Genomic DNA, 27,542 nt, shown 5'->3' with positions numbered 1-27,542 from the left:
CAGGCAGCAGGAGCCGGCTTCTGCAGAGGCTGGTAACCAATGTAAACATCGGGTAACCAAGAAGCCCTGTCCTTGGTTACCCGATATTTACCTTTGATACCAGCCTCCCCCGCTCTCACTGCCTGTGCTGCCGGCTCCTGCTCTGTGCACATGTAGCTAGCTGCAGGACACATCAGGTTAATTAACCTGATGTGTGCTGTAAGTAGGAGAGCAGGGAGCCAGCGCTCAGTGTGCGCTGCTCCCTGCTCTGTGCACATTTAGCTGCAGCACACATCAGGTAATTAACCCGATGTGTGATGTACTAGGAGAGCAAGGAGCTGGGGGCTGGTCACTGGTTGCTGGTGAGCTCACCAGCAACTCGTGTAGCCACGCTCCAGCGATCCCTGCCTGGTCAGGTTGCTGGTGGGATCGCTGGAGCGTCGCAGTGTGACAGCTCACCAGCAACCTCCTAGCAACTTACCAGCGATCCCTATCGTTGTTGGGATCGCTGGTAAGTTGCTTAGTGTGACGGTACCTTTAGGCTGAGTGCTGTAGTTTCCATACAAAAAGGGTTTTATCAGCTGATTAACACTGCTGGACCTGCAAGATTCCTGGTCTAACCATGCCCTCAAAACTGATTACCAGCTAACACAAAAAGCTATGAGTCAGGGGTGTGAGTCGGGTTAGGCACCAACAGACCATGATTTCAGGATTTCCTTAGTAATGTACAGGAGATGGAATTGTCACCTGGGCCATGTAAGGAAGTGCTGAAAACATGATCTGTTTTAGTGTCTCTCGAGGCCTGGAGTTGGGGAACACAGCTCTAGCACAAGAAAAATCCTAATATTTATATTTCATAAAGGACTTAAGAACATTTTTACATACCTGTTAAAATGAGATTAAACACATAATTTCTCACTCCAGCAATATACAGCTTATCTGTGAAATTCTCAGCAAAGTTTTGCTGTATGTATGTGCAAGCCAACTGTAAAAATGACAAAAAAGCCAAAAACATTGATTTTTATTTATTTATTTTAAATAATGGAGTAAAAATGAAAAGAAGTTGCAAACATTTACAACCTATCAATAGGCAAAGAGATTAAGTTAATATGGGAAACTTCATATAAATTAAGCAGCTGAAATTCATGGATCTAATAAACAAAACAGATTCTTGCTAGACTGAATTCATATATCCTGTAATCAACCATTAGAAGGGATCCTGCAGAGATCAGCTGGAAAACAGATTTCTACAGGATCCGTTTTTTAACATGGGAGTCCATGTAGGATGGATCCATTAACGGATTCCTATTTATAGTCCATTTGTAAAGGATCTGGTAAGAACACAATGGATTCATTCCAAATGCAAGAATAATGGATGGCTACATAACAATCTGTTGATGGATCCATCGTCCATAAACTCTTATGTTTAAAAACGGATCAGGTTATTTAACAACGGACAAAAAAAGATGAGTTTGCACAATTTTTTTGTCAATGGATCTCTGACAGATCCGTGAACTCAGCCTTAAAGAGGATCTGTCATTATTAGTTTTTGTTATTATTCTTTTGCGCTGCTATTCAGTTTTGTTTGATTTTATTTCATAATCTTTCATTGGGTTCCAGTATTACAAGCATTTTATTAGTGCAACTTGATATGGTTTTCAAAAAAGGCGATTGGCGCACAGGGTATTAATGCAGAGCACTCTAAAGACCCCGGACAATCATGTGAGCATTAAATAAATGTGCACTAAATAAAGAAGCCTATATTTCTGAAAGCATATGGCGGATTTAAAAAAAAACCAAAAAAAAAACAAAAGAAATACTGAGGCGCGCAGCTTGAGTAAAACAAAAAAATAAAGAAATAAAGCAGAAACTGACCACTTGTGACCTGATAACAAGGCCTCATCAATAAGTAAAGGTAAATTGTCATTTTTCCAAATGGTGAAGCACCAACCGTAGAGCGAGAGACCCTTTTAGAGAATTATTAATAACCCATAAGGCTAAAATAATATAATTGCAGCAGGCTGGCAGTGCTATAACAGATGACATATAGACAAAAAAATAAAGAAATGAAATGACTAATGATCATTTGAAAGGACGTGTTGTTAAAACTCAACCTCACCAACTGAGACAATGTGCTCAAAAATAAGAGTACAGCCACTAAATGGTACATCATCATCAAACCTTACATTTTCATTATGAGACTAAGATACATCGGACTCACAAGGCTTACAACAAATGAAAATGGGGATAACAAATTACAAAAAGAAAGCATTTAACAGATTGCAGCTACATTCCCACAATGAGCTTTTGGTGAGTTTTTGGTAATGCAGAATTTCTACCGCATTTCTCCACTTATCATGTAAATTAGGTTACTTGCATTTTCGCATTGCATTTTGGTGTGCATTTTACACGTGTTTTTGACGTTGCATTTTTGTCTCTTTTTGGTAGGTCATGTTTTAAATAAAGTGACCTTGTTTTTAATACATCCTGGTATATCGCTTTAATAAAACTTTGTCGACAGTCAAAAGTGGATTATATACATTTGATGCTTTTCTGCGCTAAAAATGGATATGCACTCTACCTTCTGATACAATTGAGGAAAATCTGCCCATAAATTCAGCGTACTCGCATGATAAATTGACATATTTCAGATTTGAAAGATGCACCAAGGGTCAGTTTATGCTTGTGAAAGAAGAGAGTACTGTGGAGATAGCAGTGCAATATGTGAGCACATGCCTTAGACTTCAAGAAAGAGAAAAACAGTGATGAAAATAAGTATTTGATACACTGCTGATTTTGCAAGTTTCCCACCTACAAATAATGGAGAGGTCTGTAATTTTTATAGTAGGTACCCTTCAACTGTGAAAGACAGCATGGAGGTGCATGGGGTGGAAACATCATACTTTGGTGTTGCTTTTCTGCAAAGGGAAAACAATCACTGATCTCGGGGAGACCAGCCAGAAAAAACACTGCCGGCAGCCAACAACGGCGCTTAACACAGTAAAATCCTAGGTGCATTGCCCCCTGGGAAGTATGCAAATCAAAAAAGGTCCGTGGAGCCTATGTTAGGAGTCTCGACACAGAAAATACCAGATATCCCTCCGGGAAGGACCTACTTAAGGGCCACTTAATATGGTGGTTATGGTGGTCTTCTAAAAAGAGCCACTCTTTGGCTAGGTCCTTGCCAGAGGGATATCTGGCTATTTTCTGTGTCGAAACTCCTAACAGAGGCTCTACGGACCTTTTTTTGATTTGCATACTTCCCAGGGGGATAATATTTCACTGTGTTGAGCGCCTTTAACGGCTGCCGGCATTGTTTTCTCTGGCTGGTCTCCCCGAGATCAGTGATTGTTTTGTCTTGCTGGTCTACTAGGCATTGCACCCAGAATCCTACACCACACTGATGAGGGGCAACATCCCAAAACAGCTGTCTGTGGATGGATACCTGGCCTTGGTATTTCCCTTGTCATATCTTTTAACTCGTCAAAGAGTTGGATATTGACTTAAAGGGCAACTTAATATGGTGGTTATGGTGGTCTCCTAAAAAGAGCCACTCCTTGGCTAGGTCCTTCCCGGAGGTATATCTGCCTATTTTCTGTGTTGCGACTCCTAACATCGGCTCCATGGACCTTTTTTGAATCGTTTTCTGCAAAGGTGACAGAATGACTCCACCGTATTTCAGAAATGATGGATGGGGTCATAGGCAACTAAGGAGTGACACTGTAAGAAGCATTTCAAGGTTCTGGAGTGGCCTAGCCAGTCTCCAGACCTGAACCCAATGGAAAATCTTTGGAGGAAGCTGAAACTAAATTTTGCCCAGTGACAGCCCCGAAACCTGAAAGTTATTTAGAAGATCTGTACGGAGGAGGAAAAATACCTGCTGGTATCTGTGCAAACTGGGTCAAGAACTAAAGGAAATATTTGACCCCTGTAATTGCAAACAAAGCTCCTGTACCAAATATTAACTTCTGTTTTTCTATTGCATCAAATACTACGTCATACAATAAAATGCAAATTAATTATTTTAAAATCATACAATGTGATTTTCTGTTTTGTTTTTTTTTTATTCTGTCTTTCACAGTTGAAGTGTGCTTACAATAAAAATTACGGAACTCTCCATTCTTTGTAGGTAAAAGATGTGTCAGTGTATCAAATACTTATTTTCCTCAGTGTATAACATGGCCCTCACCTTGGATGTGGCCCATGTATCAGTCCTACATTCCCTGCCCATCATGAAGGTTGTCAACTTCAGTTTTTGCTTTTTCAGGCAACTTATCAAAAATCACACAGACAATATTTTCTATGGACATATTGGAAAACCATAATAAATCATTAAGATTATAAGTGATACATTTCCACTGCCTGTAATTCTAATATGAAGAAATTCACTGTATTCACCCATAACTTACCGGAAATGAATACAGTTACAGTCAACATATTCTACATAAGTGTTTTCAAACAAATCACAGACGCCTTCAATTTTTTTCACGGACAGGGCAAAAAAAGTGCCTTATTTTTACGGTCTTTCCTGGAATTTCTGCACGGTTGACTACCCATCCCATCATCCTCACAGTCCCTAAACATTCCATACTGCTGGATGTGCCTATTAGTGCTAGCTACAAAAGGGGGGAATGAAAAATGTATCTTTTGAGGCTTACCACTACTGAAAAAGCATTTGTGAAGGATTCAAAAGTAGATCAGTTTATGTTGCTTCACAGATCACACACAGAAGGTTGTATGTGTACAAAGTAGATAGAAAAGATAGACTACTGTATTGTGAATGTGATTTTGTACCTGGTATCCTTCAAGTACTGAATATAACATTCCATATAAAAACTGGCACACACGGTTATTCTCGTTGATAAAAATGTCATAAGGTGTCCTGCTGATAACTTCCAATTTGGCCAGTAGAAGGCAACCCTCTTCAAAATCCTGCCAGGAAAAAAAAATATGTTTACTATATATTTCTATACTAAAATAAATAACATATGAGATTAAATCATGAACATTTTCCTCTGCTCCATTTAAATGTGGATATTGTTTTTTTTATATTTAAAGATGGCACCCATTATATGTACACAATAATTATGTGTGAGCACTACTATGCTCGGGTGCTCGGAACTCAGAACAAGCAGTTGGATGCTCGGATGGGCGCAACTCGAGCACGAAGTATAATGGATGTCAATGGGGAACTCAAGCATTTTTCTAGTGGAGTTCCTGTCAGTATTAAAAGGGGTTATTCAGGCTAAAGTGATAAGTTTTAATACAAACATTTCCATAGTTCCTACAAAAGGATGTCAAAAGACATTATAGACTACTCCAAAAGGACTACATAAACAGCAAAGAAAAATGGAGTTTCCAAGTCAATTAAAATTGTAAATTTTATTTTATCACATAATAAATTGAATAAATTGATTACAAAAGATCATATACAAAAATACATTACAGAAAAAAAGTGAGGCAAAAGAAAGGGAGGAAAATACCCCCAGGCAAGGTGATATAGCTACAATTACATGTGGGGGTTAAATATTAACCTTTTCCAAGAAGGGTACAATCCAATTACAACTGCATTCCTATCAGCAGTGGATTAGTCACAATGGATGTTAGTAAACTGCAGTTATTTGCTTATCCATTTACATTCACAGTTGTCCCCACAGGAGGTTGATGTGCCCACCAGAATATAATAGAACCCTCCAAACGCGCGTTTTCCTGTCAGTGTACTTCACCACTTCATCAGGGAAGGCATAAACCCCCCATCTGTGAAGGACCTTTTAAACACTGGTCATGTGACAACATTGGTCATCGCTCCAGGGCTTGTCTGCACTGATCAACCAATAGTGGCTGCCATATCAGCACATTCACACTGCACGGCCACCGCCCCATGCACCACCCCCAGCCATCAAAGGGCAGTGAGTCATCCACCCCCGTGGGTAAACACGGGAACCAGACGCTCAGCAAACCCCATTTAGATGCTGAATGAGATGCACAGGGAGGGGTCCGGGCAGAGCACAGGCGCACAGCAGGACACCAGGCTGATCAGAGAGCCTGCATATCACAATGATATTCAGTTCATAGGATGCATCCATAAATAGAGAACAAGTCAGAATAAAGGGATGTTTTACACATCATATACAGTTAGGTCCAGAAATATTTGGACAGTGACACAATTTTCGCGAGTTGGGCTCTGCATGCCACCACATTGGATTTGAAATGAAATCTCTACAACAGAATTCAAGTGCAGATTGTAACGTTTAATTTGAAGGTTTGAACAAAAATATCTGATAGAAATTGTAGGAATTGTACACATTTCTTTACAAACACTCCACATTTTAGGAGGTCAAAAGTAATTGGACAAATAAACCAAACCCAAACAAAATATTTTTATTTTCAATATTTTGTTGCGAATCCTTTGGAGGCAATCACTGCCTTAAGTCTGGAACCCATGGACATCACCAAACGCTGGGTTTCCTCCTTCTTAATGCTTTGCCAGGCCTTTACAGCCGCAGCCTTCAGGTCTTGCTTGTTTGTGGGTCTTTCCGTCTTAAGTCTGGATTTGAGCAAGTGAAATGCATGCTCAATTGGGTTAAGATCTGGTGATTGACTTGGCCATTGCAGAATGTTCCACTTTTTTGCACTCATGAACTCCTGGGTAGCTTTGGCTGTATGCTTGGGGTCATTGTCCATCTGTACTATGAAGCGCCGTCCGATCAACTTTGCGGCATTTGGCTGAATCTGGGCTGAAAGTATATCCCGGTACACTTCAGAATTCATCCGGCTACTCTTGTCTACTGTTATGTCATCAATAAACACAAGTGACCCAGTGCCATTGAAAGCCATGCATGCCCATGCCATCACGTTGCCTCCACCATGTTTTACAGAGGATGTGGTGTGCCTTGGATCATGTGCTGTTCCCTTTCTTCTCCAAACTTTTTTTTCCCATCATTCTGGTTCAGGTTGATCTTTGTCTCATGTGTCCATAGAATACTTTTCCAGAACTGAGCTGGCTTCATGAGGTGTTTTTCAGCAAATTTAACTCTGGCCTGTCTATTTTTGGAATTGATGAATGGTTTGCATCTAGATGTGAACCCTTTGTATTTACTTTCATGGAGTCTTCTCTTTACTGTTGACTTAGAGACAAATACACCTACTTCACCGAGAGTGTTCTGGACTTCAGTTGATGTTGTGAACGGGTTCTTCTTCACCAAAGAAAGTATGCGGCGATCATCCACCAGTGTTGTCATCCGTGGACGCCCAGGCCTTTTTGAGTTCCCAAGCTCACCAGTCAATTCCTTTTTTCTCAGAATGTACCCGACTGTTGATTTTGCTACTCCAAGCATGTCTGCTATCTCTCTGATGGATTTTTTCTTTTTTTTCAGCCTCAGGATGTTCTGCTTCACCTCAATTGAGAGTTCCTTAGACCACATGTTGTCTGGTCACAGCAACAGCTTCCAAATGCAAAACCACACACCTGTAATAAACCCCAGATCTTTTAACTACTTCATTGATTACAGGTTAACAAGGGAGACGCCTTCAGAGTTAATTGCAGCCCTTAGAGTCCCTTGTCCAATTACTTTTGGTCCCTTGAAAAAGAGGAGGCTATGCATTACAGAGCTATGATTCCTAAACCCTTTCTCCGATTTGAATGTGAAAACTCTCATATTGCAGCTGGGAGTGTGCACTTTCAGCCCATATTATATATATAATTGTATTTCTGAACATGTTTTTGTAAACAGCTAAAATAACAAAACTTGTGTCACTGTCCAAATATTTCTGGACCTAACTGTAGGGGAAAAGCTAGTGTGCTCAGTATAACACATTAATGTCAAATAATATATAATAACCACATAACACGTTTATTCCCCTATATGTATGTTCAAAGAGATAAGTATATACCAACAGCTGAATATCATTGTGATATGCAGGCCCTCTGATCAGCCTGGTGTCCTGCTGTGCGCCTGTGCTTTGCCCGGACCCCTCCCTGTGCATCTCATTCAGCATCTAAATGGGGTTTGCTGAGCGTCTGGTTCCCGTGTTTACCCACGGGGGTGGATGACTCACTGCCCTTTGATGGCTGGGGGTGGTGCATGGGGCGGTGGCCGTGCAGTGTGCATGTGCTGATATGGCAGCCACTATTGGTTGATCAGTGTAATCAAGCCCTGGAGCGATGACCAATGTTGTCACATGACCAGTGTTTAAAAGGTCCTTCACAGATGGGGGGTTTATGCCTTCCCTGATGAAGTGGTGAAGTACACTGACAGGAAAACGCGCGTTTGGAGGGTTCTATTATATTCTGGTGGGCACATCAACCTCCTGTGGGGACAACTGTGAATGTAAATGGGTAAGCAAATAACTGCAGTTTACTAACATCCATTGTGACTAATCCACTGCTGATAGGAATGCAGTTGTAATTGGATTGTACCCTTCTTGGAAAAGGTTAATATTTAACCCCCACATGTAATTGTAGCTATATCACCTTGCCTGGGGGTATTTTCCTCCCCTTCTTTTGCCTCACTTTTTTTCTGTAATGTATTTTTGTATATGATCTTTTGTAATCAATTTATTCAATTTATTATGTGATAAAATAAAATTTACAATTTTAATTGACTTGGAAACTCCATTTTTCTTTGCTGTTTATAAAGTGATAAGTTTGCAGTTACTCTATGGCCTTGCTTCATACAAATGTATTGCCACACCCACATTTGTGTAGAGTGAAGCCGTGCCCACTAGTTCTGGATGGTAACATGCATATAGCACAATTGCGGTCACGTGACCGTAGTTCCAGACTCAGAAATCGGCGCATCTTGACAGTGCACAGAGTATCTGCCAAATTATCACCTTAGCCCAGAAAACTCCTTTAACAGTAAAAATCTAAAGTAGGTATAAAACAAAAAAAATAAATACAAATCTCTCTACTGCACTTATTCTCTGTTTATGTTCTACTTTTGGCTTTGGCTTACAAATACTGATGCAAAATACTGTAGTATCTAAAATTTACAAGCAAGAAAGCGACAGCATGTTATTATTTGCTGTTACTCACACGGCCGTGTTTTCACACGAACCGTGTAACCTCTCATGACCCCGCACGCACACATGCAGGCATGTCCGTTTTTTCTCCGGCAGCACGGGTGTCACACGGATTGCACAGTGATGTGATCCGTGTGACATCACTGTGACACATACCGGAGAAAACACGGGTTTTTAAATAAAAAGATTTTCTATATTTACCTGTATTTACCTGTATCCAGCGATGCTGTCTCTGGTTCTGCTGCCTCCCGCTCCTGACCCCCGATCATTCTTTTAATTGATTATTCACTGCAGTGAGCAGCTGGCAGCAGGGGCATCACGGGGACAGCACTGAAGACAGCATCGCTGAGGACAGCATCCCTGGGGACATCGCTAGTGACAGGTGAGAATCCTGCCAGCAGTGTGTGTGCAAGGACGTCCAGGAGGTAATCGGATTTCCCAATGAACTCTGATGACCTCCTGATGACACCCCTGCGACAACTGCGCTACAGCGAGTGTCATGATGGTGACTTCCAGGGGTTCATGAGAGTACATTTGGAACTCCGATGACCCCTGGATGTCACTGCACAAACTGCTGTATACTCACCTGTCACCAGCGATGTCTCCAGCGATGTCCCCGGCGGTGTTGTCCTCAGCTGTGCTGTCCAGCGCTGTCCCCACAATGCTCTGGCTTCCAGATCCTCAGGCAGTGAATAATCAATGAATATAATGAGCATGGGTTAGGAGCGAGAGGCAGCAGAGCAGAAGACAGCATCACTAGATACAGGTAAGTATAGAACATCTTTTCATTGCAGAGACACGTGTTTTACCCGGTACGTGTCACACGTATGCAAACACGGATGTCACACGTGTGACACATGCGTGACACACGTGTGAGCATAACCATGCGCGTGACTGGTACCTAATTAAACACGGACGTCTGAAACCGGCCCAAGGCCCCCTTCACATGTCTGTGAAAAATCACGCACATTTTTCACGGACGTGTCAAAGGTGCGTATTGCCCTCCATGTGCCGTGTTTATGGCACATTTGTGTTCTCCGTGTGTTATCCGTGAGAACGGATGGACAACGGGAACTTTCTGCTCACCTGTCCCTGGCGTTGCTGTCCATGGTGCTGATCTTTGGTCTCCGGTCCTGCCGACTCCCCGCTGCTGCTGCTTCCGGCCCGCAGTGGAGTGAATATGCAACGAGCATATTGAGCGAGGTCGGAAGCAAGTGACAGCAGCGGCAGAGACTGCAGGGCTGGAGAAGGTGAGTATTGAAATTATTTTTTTTTTACAAACACGTGTGTTTTTTCTGGTGCGTGTCACACGGATCACATCTGTGCGGTCCATGTGTGGGCCGTGTGACAACAGTGATGCCGGAGAAAAACGGACATGTCTACGTGTGGAGGACACGGGCACACGTATGCTCCCCACGTACACACAGTCCATAGCAAAACACGCACGTGTGCGCAGACCCATTGATTTTAATAGGTCTACAGGTGTGCCCGTGTCTCCGGCACATGAGGAAATGGACCAAACACGTCCCGGAGACACGGACGTGTGAAGGAGGCCTAACACAGATCTTAATAAAGAAATTTGACCTAGTCTCATATTCATTATGATCATAAATAAAGGCAAGATGCACAATAATATTTTGCAAAAATACAAAATTATTTTTATTTTTAATTGCATACGTGATTAGAGAGGACATACACAAACAAAAAGTGAATTAAAATCAACACAACAGACAAGATGGACGGTGTGGTAGGTAGGGGGCTTACTCCTGTTGTTGTAATTCATATTATAAGAACCTCCAATAATCAAGGATATGTGATTCTCTCCATGATGAATAGTAATTAAAAAACCCAAGTGGTAATTTACAGAGAATCACAATCCTATGTTAATAATGAATATACACAACCACTATTGCAGCATAGCAGAGCTAACCATGCATATTTGGATACAGATAATGCAAATGGAAAATCAGTCATAAAATCATGATACCACCATATAGAAATTCATCAATATTGAATCCGATAGGCCATTTGCCAATAGTATCAGTGGAGGCTGCCGTAGAAAGCAGATAATTGGTTCAAGACAAAGTAGTCCTGCAAAGTACAGCAGCAGCCAGGCTACAAATATGATTAGAATGATAATAAAGCATATAAAACATGCAATATGGGTGTTAAATGGCATAACAGGGCTGACCACACATCATTGCATATACAATTGCAGATAAAGAATCAGTCACAATATATAAAAGGTAAACCAATAGATCATTTGCAAGGAGTGCTGATCAGAGCTGCCATGAGAAGCAATAAGGGTTTAAAGATTAGGTAATCTTGCAAGACACAGCAGCACCTGAATTGCAATTGATGATATAAATGAAACATATAAGATGTGCAAGGTTAATTAATACATCCTGTGCCAAGTATATCCACAGCAATTGGCATAAAATAACAAGAGAGTAGATATTGAGCAATCACATAAAGCCAATTGTTAGATAGCAATCCGGTAAGGAGATTAAAGTATATCCAGCCGGGATGGAGAGAGCGCAATGAAGGAAGGATAATACCCACCAAGATAATGCCCCCACCAGGACACACCGCCCACACCTCGACGCGCGTTTCGCAACTGCTTCGTCCCTCCAAAGAACAGAGATTATTAACAATAGAATACAGGAATGCATGATATATATTAATTATTAGAAATGACTAAAGTTACTTTAGTCATTTCTAATAATTAATATATATCATGCATTCCTGTATTCTAACACAGATCTGTCTGATCAGAGCAGGGAAGGTGAGAAAACAGATTGGATCTTGCACATTACTGCTAGCTGCAGAACTGCTGTAGGGTCCTGATTAGTTCACGCACATTTCAGGTGATCTGATTAGTCAAAGCATTGAAAAGGACTTCAAAAATCCTGAACTCCTATAATATCAATATACTGTATAAGACGTAGCAGTAGTGTGTGTATATGCACGATAGCTGTGCGCATGCTGTATGTATAGCGTTGTGTCTATAAGTGAACTACAGAGTGTCCATAAGGCCTATTTCAGACGTCCATGTTTAAACAGGTGTGCAAGCCACACGTACCGGTATGGTCATCCATGTGACATCCGTGTGACATCTGTGTGACGTCCGTGTTTGCATACATGTGACATACGTGTGACTGGTACTGGTAAAAAATGCATGATACTGAAATGAATTTTTTTTAATGTGTAAAATTATAGATAAAAAATAGATAGATAATAGATAGAACAGATTAGATAGATAGATAGATAGAATATATAATATATAAAGAAAGAAAATAAGACAGAACATAGCATTTTTATTTTTTAATTTAAAAAAAATAAAAAAAAAAAAAAAGACGTGGGGTCCCCTCCAATTTTCAAATCCAGCACAGGAACAGCAGAAGGCTGCAACCCTCAGCTCTCTGCTGTACCTTGGCTGCTTATTAAAAATAGAGGGGATCGCATGCTTATTTTTTAAATTTTTAGATTTAAAAATAAAAAAAAAAAAAGAAATTATTGTGGGTTCTCCATTTTACTAAAACCAGCCATGGTACAGCAGATAACTGGAGGCTGATATTATTTGGGTGGGAAGGGTCATGGTTATTTTGCCCTTTCCAGCCTAACAATAGCAGCCCGCAGCCGCCCAAGAAATGGTGCATGTATTAGATGTGCCAATTCTGTTGCTGGACCCCGCTCTTCCGGTTGCCTTGGGGGGGTTGATTCCAGCTCCAGCTGGCATCAAGCCCTGGTATTAGTAATGGGTGGCATCTAGCAGACTCACACATTACTAATCCAGTAGTAGAAAGGAAAATAAAAGAGTTTATTTGAACAAAAAACCCCACGACTTCAGCCCTCGGTCACCAATTTATTGGTTTTAAAATATAAAAAAAAAAATACAAAAAGGTCCAGTGAGGTCCCACGACGTTCCCCAAAAGCAAGCTAAAAAGACATAAAAAGAGAAATTTAGGGGGCGTGGCCTAGCAATGGTGCTGGACGGCTGTGAATTCTAAAGCTCCTGAGACCCCCCGGCTTTCCTCAGCCTGGGAGACAGCTCCAACACAAAACTGCAGCACCTACTACATCCCCTCACCTCTCTGCACATGGAGGAGCTTTTATTACTGTTATCAGGGACCGGCCAGTACTCAGAACAGCAAAGTTGCAGTAAGTGAAAAGAAGCATTGAATTCTCAAGATGGCTGACGCTGAGTGAAAGAGACTGAGCAGCAGAAGCAAGTACTGAGAGAGGTGGGTGAGAGCCATCCTGGCAGGGACCTCTTGTTTCTTAACTCCAGGAAAGCTTGAGAAACTTACTATAAAAGGTGGCTTTACACACTGCAACATCGCAAACGACATCGCTGTAACGTCACCGGTTTTGTGACGTAATAGCGACCTCCCCAGCGACATTGCAGTGTGTGAAACACATCAGCGACCTGGCCCCTGCTGTGAAGTTGCTGATCGCTACAAATCGTTCAGGACCATTCTTTGGTCCTTTGTTTCCCGCTGTGCAGCATGATCGCTAGAAAGTTTCAGTGTGTAAAGGGGACTTAAAACACTGGAAACGAGTGATGTGTCACAATATCTGTCAATCACTATTCTCTGTCAGTCGGTCTCTCCCTCTCGGTCTCTATTCTCTCTCTGTCGGTCCGTCACTATCTCTGTCCCTCTCTCACAGTCTGTCGGTCATTTTCCCCTCCTCTCTCATACTCACCGATCTCCGGCGCGGCGCTGCATGGCATTCACACTGCTGCGGCGGCTTTTACTATTTTGAAAAAGCCGGCCGCTCATTAAACAATTTCGTATTCCCTACTTTCCCCGCCCACAGGCGCCTATGATTGGTTGCAGTGAGACACGCCCCCACGCTGAGTGACAGGTGTCTCACTGCACCCAATCACAGCAGCCGGTGGGCGGGTCTATACTGTGCAGTGAAATAAATAATTAAAATAATTTAAAAAACCGGCGTGCGGTCCCCCCCCATTTTAATACCAGCCAGATAAAGCCATACGGCTGAAGGCTGGTATTCTCAGGATGGGGAGCACCACGTTATGGGGAGCCCCCCAGCCTAACAATATCAGTCAGCAGCCGCCCAGAATTGCCGCATACATTATATGTGACAGTTCTGGGACTGTACCCGGCTCTTCCCGATTTGCCCTGGTGCGTTGGCAAATCGGGGTAATAAGGAGTTATTGGAAGCCCATAGCTGCCAATAAGTCCTAGATTAATCATGTCAGGCGTCTCCCCGAGATACCTTCCATGATTAATCTGTAAATTACAGTAAATAAACACACACACCCGAAAAAATCATTTATTAGAAATAAAAAACACAAACAAATTCCCTCATCACCAATTTAATCAGCCCCAAAAAGCCCTCCTTGTCCGGCGTAATCCACGGACCTCCAGCGTCGCTTCCAGCTCAGCTGCATGCAAGTGACAGGAGCAGCAGAAGACACCGCCGCTCCTGTCACCTCCATGCAGCTAATGAAGACAGCCGCGCGATCGGCTGAGCTGTCACTGAGGTTACCCGCTGTCACTGGATCCAGCGGTGGCCGCGGGTAACCTCAGTGAAAGCTCAGCTGATCGCGCTACTCACCTCAGTTGCTGCGTGGAGCTGACCGGAGCGGCGGTGAGTAGCGCGATCAGCTGAGCTGTCACTGAGGTTCCCTGCGGCCACCGCTGGATCCAGTGACAGCGGGTAACCTCAGTGACAGCTCAGCCGATCTCGCGGCTGTCTTCATTAGCTGCGTGGAGCTGACAGGAGCGGCGGTGTCTTCTGCTGCTCCTGTCACCTGCATGCAGCAGAGCTGGAAGCGACGCTGGAGGTCCGTGGATTACGCCGGACAAGGAGGGCTTTTTGGGGCTGATTAAATTGGTGATGAGGGAATTTGTTTGTGTTTTTTATTTCTAATAAATGATTTTTTCGTGTGTGTGTGTGTTTATTTACTGTAATTTACAGATTAATCATGGAAGGTATCTCGGGGAGACGCCTGACATGATTAATCTAGGACTTATTGGCAGCTATGGGCTTCCAATAACTCCTTATTACCCCGATTTGCCAATGCACCAGGGCAAATCGGGAAGAGCCGGGTACAGTCCTAGAACTGTCGCATATAATGTATGCGGCAATTCTGGGCGGCTGCTGACTGATATTGTTAGGCTGGGGGGCTCCCCATAACGTGGGGCTCCCCATCCTGAGAATACCAGCCTTCAGCCGTATGGCTTTATCTGGCTGGTATTAAAATGGGGGGGGACCGCACGCTGGTTTTTTAAATTAATTATTTATTTCACTGCACAGTATAGACCCGCCCACCGGCTGCTGTGATTGGGTGCAGTGTGACACCTGTCACTCAGCGTGGGGGCGCGTCTCACTGCAACCAATCATAGGCGCCTGTGGGCGGGGAAAGTAGGGAACACAAAATTGTTTAATGAGCGGCCGGCTTTTTCAAAATAGTAAAAGCCGCCGCAGCAGTGTGAATGCCGTGCAGCGCCGCGCCGGAGATCGGGGATCGGTGAGTATGAGAGAGGAGGGGAAAATGACCGACAGACTGTGAGAGAGGGACAGAGATAGTGACGGACCGACAGAAAGAGAATAGAGGCCGAGGGGGAGAGACCGACTGACAGAGAATAGTGATTGACAGATATTGTGACACATCACTCGTTTCCAGTGTTTGACTAGCTAGGTCGTTCTGCAGGTCCGGATCGCTGTTGCGTCGTTGGCCAGGTTTGCCTGTTTGACAGCTCACCAGAGACTCACCAGAGACTTTGTAGCGATCCCAGCCAGGTTGGGATCGCTGGTGGGATCGCTGAAAGTCTCAGTGTGTAAAGGGGCCTTAAGAGGAGATTAACTAGTTAATATCAACACAGAGCTACAGAGCTGCAGGTGAATGGGCCCTGTGTGACAGCGACTCAGCAGCAGAGGGATAATGACTAAAGTAAACAGTTGATCACCGCGCTGCCAGTGCACGTCTGGTGAAAGCCTGCAAATAGCAAGACACTAAAATCCAGCTGAATGTCACACAGCCACACTAGTACCTGTTTGTAATAACACAATAAACCGTCCCAATACACCATAATGCTCAATTCCCAAACACTGATCTAGACTGCAGCACTTGCTCAGCACAGGGATAAAGAACCTAACCCAAACAATTACCTTTTATAACTCTGCCCAGTGAATAAGCTCTGTGTGGCAGCTGCAGCATCTCGGGCCTCACATGCTGACTGGGTTCTGACACCGCTGTGTGCTCCTGGCTGCCAAGAGACCAAGTTACTGATAAGGCATTACTGGGCATTTTAGAGCTCCCTCCCAGCCGGAGACCCTGCGTCCTGACCAGTGTCTCAGCCATAGAAATCTCTTGTTTTCCTGGACTTTTGGAGCCCTCCTCTTTCTAGTCTGCCCTGTTATACTCGCATAGAAGCAATATGGCTCCTAAAAAAGCCCCAGCCCCCCCAATTGCTGGGATGAGTGCACCCAAATCTAATGCCAAGGACGGGAACATACAGAAATTCTTGGCTGAACCCACAAACGCGTCCCCGGCGGTCACACTGGTCTCCTGCGGGGTCCCTGAGGGATCCCTGGACCCGCACTCCACTGAACCCCTGGCTTCCAACGCTCACTTCTCTGAAGCCTCTGATTCTGTACTGGGAGAGATTAAAGACCTGCACTCCAGAATGTTCGAAATCCCTACTAAAATGGACATGGAGGGCTACATATCCCGTCTTGAAAGTCTCTGCAGAGCTGAAATACAGGGACTCACCACCTCTATCTCACAGATTTCTGACAGAGTTAACGCTACAGAATCGGCCGTTGCAGAAACAATTGCTGCTCAGTCTGAATATACTAAGACTCTAGATCTTCATGCGGAGGACTAATGGAGGACTCCAAAAATAGGGACCGCCGCAACAACATACGCATCAGGGGTCTCCCAGAAGCGACAGGACTGTCGGATCTTGCTTCTACGTTACAAGGTCTACTGAATAATCTGCTGGACAGACCCCCTGAAGCAGTCATTATCTTCGACAGGGCCCATTGAGCCTTGAGGCCTAGATCTCTTGCCCCCAACAACCCAAGAGACGTTATATGTCGCCTTCACTACTATTATGAGAAGGAGATCATGAAACAGGCCCGGCTCAAAGGCCCTCTTGACTTTGATGGGGCTGTGGTCCATATCATGGCGGATCTATCCAGGGCTACACTGGTCAAGCGTAGAGCACTACGACCCATCACAGAAGCTCTCAGGGAGAGGAAAATCCCCTATTCGTGGGGGTTCCCTTTCCAGTTGCAGGTCCGGCATCATAGAGGTCTTTTTACTCTCCGTGGCCCGTCTGACATGAGCTCCTTCCTGGAAGGACTGGAATTACCCTTGATCTCAATTCCAGATTGGCCCTCTAATCTATATTTTCCCTTCCACCGTGGTGAAGAGAGACGTCGACCTTCATCTTCTCAAAGACCCCGGAACCGTGGTGTTGTGGGACCTCGCATGGTCGAGCAGTGACTTTGTCCTGATGGTTCTCTTGGTCTGCTCCTCCGTGAGATATGTTCATGTTGTGGCTAGGACTGAGTACCTACAACCTGTGGGCTGACCCTTGCCCATCCATTCATAATTGAACATTTGACTCTTCCTGGTATTTGTATACATAATGAGCATTATTTCGTTTTGGTAGGCTCTCTGTTACGGGGGGCTGTCTGATAATAACCGAAAGGAGTATCAGACAGTCAGGGTCCACCGTGCAAAGACTTTGCTGCAGACTATGGCAGAGTGCAATACCTCTGTTAACTCACAGAAGGATATAATAAGTAAGTAAAGCAATTCCTCCCTTACTTGGAGGGCGTGTGGAATGATCTCTGTTAATAATCACAGAGACAAAGGCAATGTGTGCGAAATGGCACCTACCTAGGTCCGCTCTTCTAGTGGTGCAAAAGAGACGAACAGCAGCGTAAGCCGCACAAAGCTCCTACCTGCGTTCGCTCCACTAGTGTGCGAGGACACGAACCACTAGATATGGCACCTGCCTAGGTCCGCTCTTCTAGTGGTGCAAAAGAGACGAACAGCAGCGTAAGCCGCACAAAGCTCCTACCTCTGTTCGCTCCCCTAGTGTGCGAGGATACGAACAACTGCCAGACGCAGTATAAGGAACGTTACCCTAGCGGCAACGTCCACCTACGAGTAGAATCACAAGGCCCAGCCAGACCATGTGCCTCAGGCACCTGCCTATGTCCGCTCCCCTAAGAGGTAAGGATACGGACAGCAGCCGAAGCTGTAAGGTATAAGAACGCTACCCTGCCGGTAGCGCTCACCTAGCATAGACAGAGGAATGCCTAGAGGAACGCGCACAGAGCGTCTACTCATATGCATGAACCAAGAGGACTGAGCACCATGCGGCGTGTGTCAGGGTCTTATATAGACTCTGTGCCTCATCCAAGATGGAGGACACCAGAGCCAATCCGCTGCCAGAACGACAGGAGTGACGTCATGCTGGCCTATCACCGAGCAAGACGTCACAAGCACATGACCAGCGACCAATCCGCATAGAAGGTGTCAGAGACATGTGACCTCGTGTCAGCGATGATGTCACCCGCACATGTGCAATGGCTCCAAGATTGGACTTAGTCTCCGGCGCTCGCACATGTGCAGTAGCAAGAAATCTGGACTTAGTCTCCAGCGCTCGCACATGTGCAGTAGCAAGAAATCTGGACTTAGTCTCCAGCGCTCGCACATGTGCAGTAGCAAGAAATCTGGACTTAGTCTCCAGCGCTCGCACATGTGCAGTAGCAAGAAATCTGGACATAGTCTCCAGTGCTCGCAGCAACCGTAACACTCTCCTTGTGCTCTCACACCCTGCCTCCTCCCGACTTTCCCTCTCTTGCCCCCCTCCCCCCTCTCCCCCCCCCCTTTCCTCTCTTCCCTCCCCTCCCCCTTCCTCCCCCCCCCTTTTTTTTTCTTTCCTATTCTTCCCTTTGTCTGGGAGAGGGCCCTATTTTGATCTTGATCGGATTGTTTTGTTGTTGCAGTTATCAAATGTTTTAGCTAATGTATTCATATATTTTGTTGCTGTCTCCCTGGTGGAGTGTTTGTCTGGGGGTTACGGCGTTTCCGTTGCTAGACTCACCCAACTAGGGACACTTGTTTTTCAAGTGTGACTGTATTGACCCATCTTGGGCCTTTTACAGTCTTTTTTGCCTTGACCTAGGAGCGAGGCCATAGCCTATACTCTTAGTAGGCTTTCCTCTAAGTTTTTTGGTCTCTACTTTTTCTTGCTTGTACTCCCTATTTTCTCTCTTACCTCGCCTTCTTCCTTGTTCTGCCTACCTCTCTCATCCCTCCCCCGACCCCCGCCTGTCCTACCCCTTTACCGCTTGGGACTCCCTACATTTTAGAATCCAAGTTTTACTTAAACGGTACACACTATGGTCTCCTTGAAGTTTGCATCGCTGAATGTACAAGGGTTCAATACCCCGCAAAAGCGCAATCAGATCCTGCACGGTATGCACAAAATGGGAGTCCAGGTACTCCTGCTCCAGGAGACTCACTTTAAGTGTGGTCATGTGCCGGATATCCCCAACAAATACTACCCGCTTTGGCATCATGCCCCCAACCCCTTGGCGAGATCAAAAGGGGTCAGTATTGCGCTACATAAAAATTTTCCATGCACGGTGACAGAGGTTAGCACTGATCCACACGGCAGATTCCTATTTGTCAACTTAGTACTCTATAACCAAAAATACACAGTCGCTAATTTTTATCTTCCTAATAAAGGTCAGACTGTTTCCGGGGCTAGGTTCCTGAGGAGACTGGAGACTTTTGCAACTAGACATCAGATCATTGGTGGAGATTTTAATTTACCTCTGAACCCGAAGCTCGACACGTCAGCTGGTAAGTCGGTGATTTCACACAGTCAGCTAGCATCTTTTAGGTCCGCTATGCATTTGAGTAGGGTTGTTGACATCTGGCGTCTGCTCTATCCATCGGTCAAGGACTTTTCTCATTTTTCGGCGGTACACAATTCGTATAGCCGTATTGATTTTTTCCTGATTAGCCATAACCTACTCTCCTGGTCCCCCACTGCTTCCATCGGCCCAGTGACTTGGTCTGACCATGCCCCTGTTTACGTGATTCTGAATCCCCCAGACTCTCCTTCTAAGTCCTGGAACTGAAGACTCAACCCTAATCTTCTCCTAGATCCAGACATTAAATAAAGGATATCTATGACTATCTCAGACTTCCTTCAGTATCATGCAGATGACAATACCCCTCTTCCCACTAAGTGGGAAGCACTGAAGTGCGTAACCAGAGGGGTACTTATACGAGAAGGAGCTAGACTGAAGAGAGACAAAGCTAAACAGATTGAGGATCTTCTTTCCAAAATCCTTTCCTTGGAACAAAGACAAAGTGACTCTTGACCAGGATACCTTACTCAAACTGACTAGGACGAGGAAAGACCTTAAAGCAGTACTCGACTTGGCTCACACTAAATTTAGAGAATGCTCCCAACAGTTTTTTTATGAGTTTGCAGATAAGTGTGGGGGTCCCTTGGCGAGACATATCCACCCGAAAACAGCGTCAACGTATGTCCCCTCGATTAAGACGGCTGACAAACAAACGGTGGATCACCCCACTGACATCGCTTTAGCCTTTGAGAAGTATTACGAGATGTTATATAATATCAACGACAAATCTGTAGACCCCACTAACTCCTGGCTTCTGCAGAAAATCGACAACTACCTGCTAGACACGCCGCTTCCCCCCCTATTAGCGGAAACGGCTGATAAGTTGGATTCCCCGTTCTCACTAGAGGAGGTCACCCAAGTGGTGTCCTCTTCTCCCCCCAACAAAAGCCCAGGGACAGATGGCTTTACTACCAAATTTTACCAAACGTTTCTAACGGAGCTGGTCCCTTTTCTTACTAAGGTCTTCAACTCCATCTCCAAAGACCATCCTTTCCAGAAACAATCACTGTCTGCTAATATCACGGTAATCCCCAAGCCGGGCAAGGACCCCTTACTCTGCTCAAGCTATCGCCCTATATCGCTAATTAATGTGGACGTGAAGCGGTTTGCTAAACTTCTGGCTAACAGACTGAGTCCTTCTCTGTCACTATTGATACACAATGACCAGGTAGGCTTCGTACCTGGCAGAGAGGCTAGAGACAATACTATTAAATCGATCCTTGTTATCTCCCAAATGTTGAAGCTAAAAACACCAGCCTGTGTGTTGTCAGTAGATGCAGAGAAGGCCTTTGATAGGGTCAGTTGGCCATTCTTTGGGCGTGTGCTTGAGCGGGCAGGTTTAGGTCCAAGCTTTAGAGAAAAGGTTCTAGCATTGTATACTCTCCCTACAGCCAAGATTCGGTGTAATGGAATTTTTTCCAACTCATTCAATATCAGAAATGTGACTCGACAAGGATGTCCTCTGTCCCCCCTTCTGTATGCATTGGTGATGGAACATCTAGCCATAGCCATCAGGAAGAACCCTGATATTCATGGGATCTGCATAGGTAAAAAAACTCATAAACTGGCCCTATATGCTGACGACCTCCTCCTCTACATCGTGAACCCTGAAACATCTCTCCCATCTATCCTGAAGGAGTTTGAGCGGTATGCTGTGGTTAGTAATTTCAAGGTTAATACCTCTAAATCGGAAATCCTAAATATCACCCTTCCCGCTAAACGTAAATCCTCTCTGCAAGAAGCCTTTCCCTTTAAATGGTGTGCCACTGTTCTGAAATATCTAGGGACTTATCTAACACCGGATCCTTCACATCTATTTAATTTGAACTATAAACCTCTACTGCAGCGCATTGACGCCGATCTTCAGGCTTACAATTTGCGGGCTCTGTCCTGGTTTGGACGTGTCAACGTTTTAAAAATGGATGTCCTCCCCAAACTCCTTTTCCTTTTTCAAGCAGTTCCTATAGCCGTACCCAGATTCTTCTTTGTCCATCTTCGACGGATCACGACAGCTTTTGTATGGGAAAAAAGTAAACCCCGACTGGCCTTTAAATACTTGACAAGACGTAAGACAAAAGGGGGCACAGGACTTCCAGATTTTCGCTTATATCATACATCAGCTATCCTCACCAGAGTAGTAGATTGGTTTCACGGGGCTGAGACGAAGCAGTGGGTGGATATTGAAGCTAATCTTTTAGATTGGACCTTGACCTCCTTGCCCTGAATCGCGAAACATAGAAGACCTAAGAGCATTTTGAACTCCCCTCTGACAAGGGACCTACTCATCATTTGGGACAGAACTAATGCTCATTTTAATCTGTCTGAAGCATGGGGCCCCCTGACACCCCTTTTTGATAATCCCGACTTCCCGCCGGCTGTTGGTGTGGACAGGTTTATGATCTGGTCTTCATCTCAGAGGCCTAGGGTTGGCAATACCCTATTGGGAGCGCCTGCTCTGCCAACCTTACAGCATTTCCGAGCCGCCTTCCCTGATCAACATATCCAGTGGTTTATGTATTTGCAGTTGCAATCGTTCATCTCCTCTGCTCGCTCAGCCTCCGACCTGGCCAGGGTCTGTACCAACTTTGAATCCCTTTTGATCCAACTAGAATCTCCATCCCACGTAATTTCCCAGGTTTACTCCATTTTGATTGACCCAGTCAATTCGAATCCAGTCTGGTACGTGAAATCCTGGGAGAAAGATCTGGGAGGTGCTTCCTCTGACCTCGATTGGGCAAAAGCTTATATGTGTGTACATAGGCTTCCCTTGCCTTGTAAAGTGCAGGAAAAAACTTTAAGATCATTTCCCGTTGGTATAGCTGTCCGAAGGAGCTACACAAAATCTTCCCGACCGTCCCTGACACTTGTTGGAGATATAATGCTGCTGAGGGATCCATGCTACATATCTGGTGGTCCTGCCCGATAATTCAGGAATTGTGGCATAAAGTTTTCCAAATTCATAACCACATAACAGGGCTGACAATTACATGCTCTCCGCAGATCGGTCTCTTGTCCATGATCCCTGGAGCTTTCAAAGAGATCAAGCAAGGTCTTCTCCGTCATTTTGTTGCCGCGACCAGAGCAATCATCCCGAGAAAGTGGAAGTCGGGTGTAACCCCCATGATTCTGGAGTGGTTGGCGGAAATGGACCATATTTGCAGGATGGTGTAATACTATTGTATGTTTTGAGGATTTCGATAGCGTCAGGGCAATGACAGCCAGAGACGAGTTTGTGGTACAAGATGTTTATGATATGTAACCACGGTAGATACACAACGGAACAAACACAGCAGAACAAACACAGCAGAACAAACACACGAAATACCTTCCCGAAACGGAGCGGAGGGAATTCTCGGGGCCACGCACCGGACTCCCCCAGGGAGACCACCAGAGCGAACCCCTATACAGGGACTGTCCGGCAATCAACCCCGGAAGGCCTAAATGCGCCGCAGCCGGGACACAAGGGGCAAGCGGTAAAGTCCAGAAGTGTCCGTACGGGATGAAAGTCCAGAATGGTTACGAACCGGAAGAAACCGGGCAGACGTGCTGACCAAAGACGGCAGACGGAGTCCGGGCACAGTTTGAAGAAACCGGGTGTGGTCCAGAGTCGGTCGGTAGATTTTCAGGAGGATCCAAGTAGCAGCAGCAGTAAAGCAGGAGCACACAGCCAGCAGTATACTCAGGCACTGGACTAGGCTTAGAGGCGGCCTTTTAAGCAGCTGGACAGGAAGTAGGGCAACAGAACATAAAACTCCATGTTAACCGAGGGCAAGCTTTTTCAAAAGAGGACTGGAAAACCCGGAAACCTGACAGATGGAGAAACTATCCTCCCACTCCGAGCTCCAGCTGAGCAAGTTTTTCAGCTGTTGGACGCCGTGGCTTCTATTTAGAGAATCCGCTGATTTCGAGGTCATCCTTTCCTCTTAGGAACCAATCGCTTAATTTTTGCTCGGTTCGTGCTGAGAGGTGGAGTGTAGATCTCCTTAAACCGGTTGTGTTCCAAGGGAGACCCCAAGTCCCTCCTTCCCTGCCCCCCCTTCTATTCCCCCTTTCTCTTTTTTTTCTTTCTCTGATCTCTCTTTCCTCTCATTTGAATTCTTCTTTGCTTTTTCTTAACATTCTTTTCTCTTTCCAGTTTTTTTATGAATCTAAATTTAGTGCTTCAGAAATCAACGTTCTTATGTTCATTGACTCATTACCAAAATCCACGTGGAGATTGTGAGTACTTGATCTCTTATTGCGATTGTCTTTATTTCCTCGATATGTGGAAGTACTCATGCACAAACTGAAAATATGCCACTATGTTACAGAATTACTTATACTTGATTTTGTATGATATATTCTCTTTTTCAATAAACATTTTTGAAAAAAATAAAAAAAAGAGAAATTTATTCAATAAATAGAGACAAGAGACATCCTCTTTTCCAATTTATTTCCCTGTCAAATCCCTAATCCTGGTCCGCTGTAATCCAATTAGGGGTGTCCCATGTCCATCCCATACTGCTGGCACATTCAATGGAGAACCGAAGTCCCCATTGTTTGTGAGAGCAGCCCCTGCAGGCACACACAGACTGCTGTGTATTCTTCCCTGCCGTGACCTGGACCTCATAAGGTCAGCACAGGTCACCGCAGGGGTGCCCTTATCAGTGTGTGCGCGGGTACTGCAGTGATGTGACGGCTTAATCAGAGTCCACAATGAACTATGATGAACCCGTGAAGTGACAGCCACTAAACCCATGGTAGCATGGGTGTCACTGGGGTGTCATCAGGTTGTCATCAGAGTTCCTTGGATAATCCAATAACCCCCTGATGTCACTGGAGACATACACTGCTGGATACTCATCTGTCCTGGCCTGATATCCTGGCTCTGCTGCTGCTTCCAGCTCCTCAGTGCAGTGCATATGCAATGAGTCTAATGAGCGGGGGTCGGAAGCAAGAGACAGCAGCTCCGAAGACTGCAGCACTGGAGCCAAGCGAGTATGGAAAATCATGTTTATATCAAAGAACTGTGTTTTTTTTGCTATGTGTCACACTGATATCACACAGATAACATCAGTGTGCGATCCGTGTGACACCCGTGCTACCGGAGAAAAAATGGTCATGTCTGCGTGTGTGCATGCGAGGAAATGCCGATGTGTAAGGAACACCATAGACTGACATGGGTACGTGTGGCATCCTTGTTAAAAACGGATGTCACATGTACCTGAAACACAGACGTCTGAAACTAGCCTAATGGTGTGCAGAAAGTAGCTACCGTGGTACATGTTATGTCCTTATTCTACCCTAGACCATGAAAAATAGCAGTGCAATCATAGTAAATTAGTAAGAAATACATTTTTCTTATCTTCTACAGCCTGAAAAATACAGTTTTTCAATATTAATATCGAACTACTGCGCATTACACCACTTTTTGCTAACTGGCTATAGTTAAGAAAAAGAGAAAAGGTCTAAAAACTTTTCATTCCTGCTGGATCTAAGTGTGCAAATATACTGTAGTCCTATTAAAAGGCATCTATTGTCTAAATAAAAACCGCACATTACTATTGTTTGTAAAACCAAATAAAGAACACAGTATAAAATAGTATACTCAGGTTGTGCACAGATGCAAGAGCAAACAGATAAGGCTGTATTCACACTTGTACATTATTTCACTTTTTGAAGACAAGACAAAAATATCACTGCACTCTGGGACTACTGATGGATGCTACGAATGATGCCTCAGCCATAAGTGGTGGAACGTGTTATATAGTATGTAACATTTATAAAAGCAGGTTTTTTTGTCAGTATTTCTTTTCTAAACTTACCTGCTCTTCAGAATCATGGAAAAGAATAAATTCTTTGGAAAAAAGATTCCCCAGGAAGCAAAATGATCTATATATAGTATCTGAAAAAGGAACCCAGAATTCAAATGTTACATGAAGTAGCACAGTTCAAATAATACAAAAAATAGCATTATGCCCACCGCTCTCACACTTAACTGGAATAGGTATATGGCTTGTTCCAGCTTGTGATAACGTCGGGCGAGTTTGTTTTCATTTTTTAATACTTTGTAATGGGAAACAAAATTGTGATGTCCCATTCTATGTTTGTAAACAGAGCAGTGAGTTGCAGGCTATTTTACAGCTATAGACAAGAAATCATCTTAACAAGCATCTGAAAAAGGGAGTGAGCCGTTTGCAACTTTTGTTCTAAGCATTCTAGGCCTTAGTGGAAGCTGTGAGCTGTTATTAACCCCTTGTTATATAGCTATATACTTTATCTGCTTTATCTTTATCTGTGCTAAGTATCATAATAATGGGGGACACTACGCCAATTTTTTTAATTAATTTTTACACCACGAAATAGACACACAGACAGGGTGCAACTGTGAAGCCCCACAGGTGTTGCGTCGGTGCATTACCTTCAGGGACTCCACGTGGAGGAACAGTCTGGTCACAGGTAGGGAACCTTCTCTTTAGGATTTTTGTGACGCCCCTCTCGGTATTGCAGTCAGGGTGACCGCCACTGCAGATTAAGGGATGCCTGGGGCTGATGGTGGGTGCAGTCAGTTGTAGTGGCCTCCCGAGAGTGAGGCAAGCCCCAGGGCCCTAACTGGTGAGGGTGACTACCAACTCATCTTCCTAGCCCTGTGTGTTTTGAGGTGACCCCTACCTGAAGCCCTGCTGGGGTCGCCTAGGGAAGTTGCTGATGCCTCTCTCCCCTTCTTTTGGCCCGTTTTCTTGTAGCCTGGACCAGGTCACTCCGGCTGCTTGCCTCCTGTGAACTATGGGCCCTCTCTTTGCTACATGGCTGCGGACTCTGTGGTGGTATGGTGTGGGTCTGAAGTGCCCCCACTGGCAGGTTTGGCAGGAGAAAATTGGATAAATCTCTGCACTGGGACCTGTTACCCTCCGGTATCTCCGGTGTCCGGGCAGTCGCTGCTCCGTGCATCGCTTGCCTCACCGTCCACTTCTCATGGGTCCAGGCAATTCTAGCCATCTCTCTGAGCTCTGCGCATCCTTCCCGGATCTGCTGCATCACCTTCGCCTCCAGCCTTTCACACCACTGGTCCAGCTCCCAGTTCCACCAGGCAGCGGAGCCTAGATCTGGGTCGCTGTGTGTGAACGCCATTTTCTCTGCATCGTCGCTGCTCTCCAGATCTTCTCTGCAGCCTCCCAGCTTCACTTCCTGCAGCTCTGAGTCTTCCCGCCGTATCTGCACACGTCCGCTCTCATCACTTGCGAGGTCAGCACTCTGCAGGGGTTCTCTGGGTAGCCACACCTCTTCGTGGGCGGTAACTTCTTCTAGCGCGCCCTCCTGTTGTTCTTTGGCGCGCTTTTCGTGGTGACAATATGGCGGCGCTTCCAATTTTTCAAGCGGACCGCCCAGGCACATGGTCACCTGTCTTAACAGGTCTAGTCCTTATTCTGTTCGTGACGCCAGATGTGAAGCCCCACAGGTGTTGTGTCGGTGCATTACCTTCAGGGACTCCACGTGGAGGAACAGTCTGGTCACAGGTAGGGAATGTTCTCTTTAGGATTTTCGTGACGCCACTCTCGGTATTGCGGTCAGGGTGACCGCCCCTGTAGATTAAGGGGTGCCTGGGGCTGATGGTGGGTTCA

At 44.9% G+C, this 27,542-nt stretch overlaps 1 protein-coding gene across 1 annotated transcript in view; it reads right to left on the bottom strand.

The window, feature by feature from the left end:
* LOC142296283 (dihydroxyacetone phosphate acyltransferase-like) overlaps positions 1-27,542 on the bottom strand; it is a 318,344-nt gene that overhangs the window by 128,067 nt on the left and 162,735 nt on the right. The window contains 3 exon segments of the mRNA XM_075339690.1: positions 865-964; positions 4,774-4,911; positions 25,746-25,825. Of these exon segments, the coding sequence (XP_075195805.1) occupies positions 865-964; positions 4,774-4,911; positions 25,746-25,825 (318 nt within the window).

Source organism: Anomaloglossus baeobatrachus, chromosome 3 (assembly GCF_048569485.1).
Source record: "Anomaloglossus baeobatrachus isolate aAnoBae1 chromosome 3, aAnoBae1.hap1, whole genome shotgun sequence".
Lineage (NCBI taxonomy): Eukaryota > Metazoa > Chordata > Amphibia > Anura > Aromobatidae > Anomaloglossus > Anomaloglossus baeobatrachus.
The sequence above is the reverse complement of the archived record's forward strand: the minus strand, read 5'-3'. Positions and strand labels throughout refer to the sequence as shown.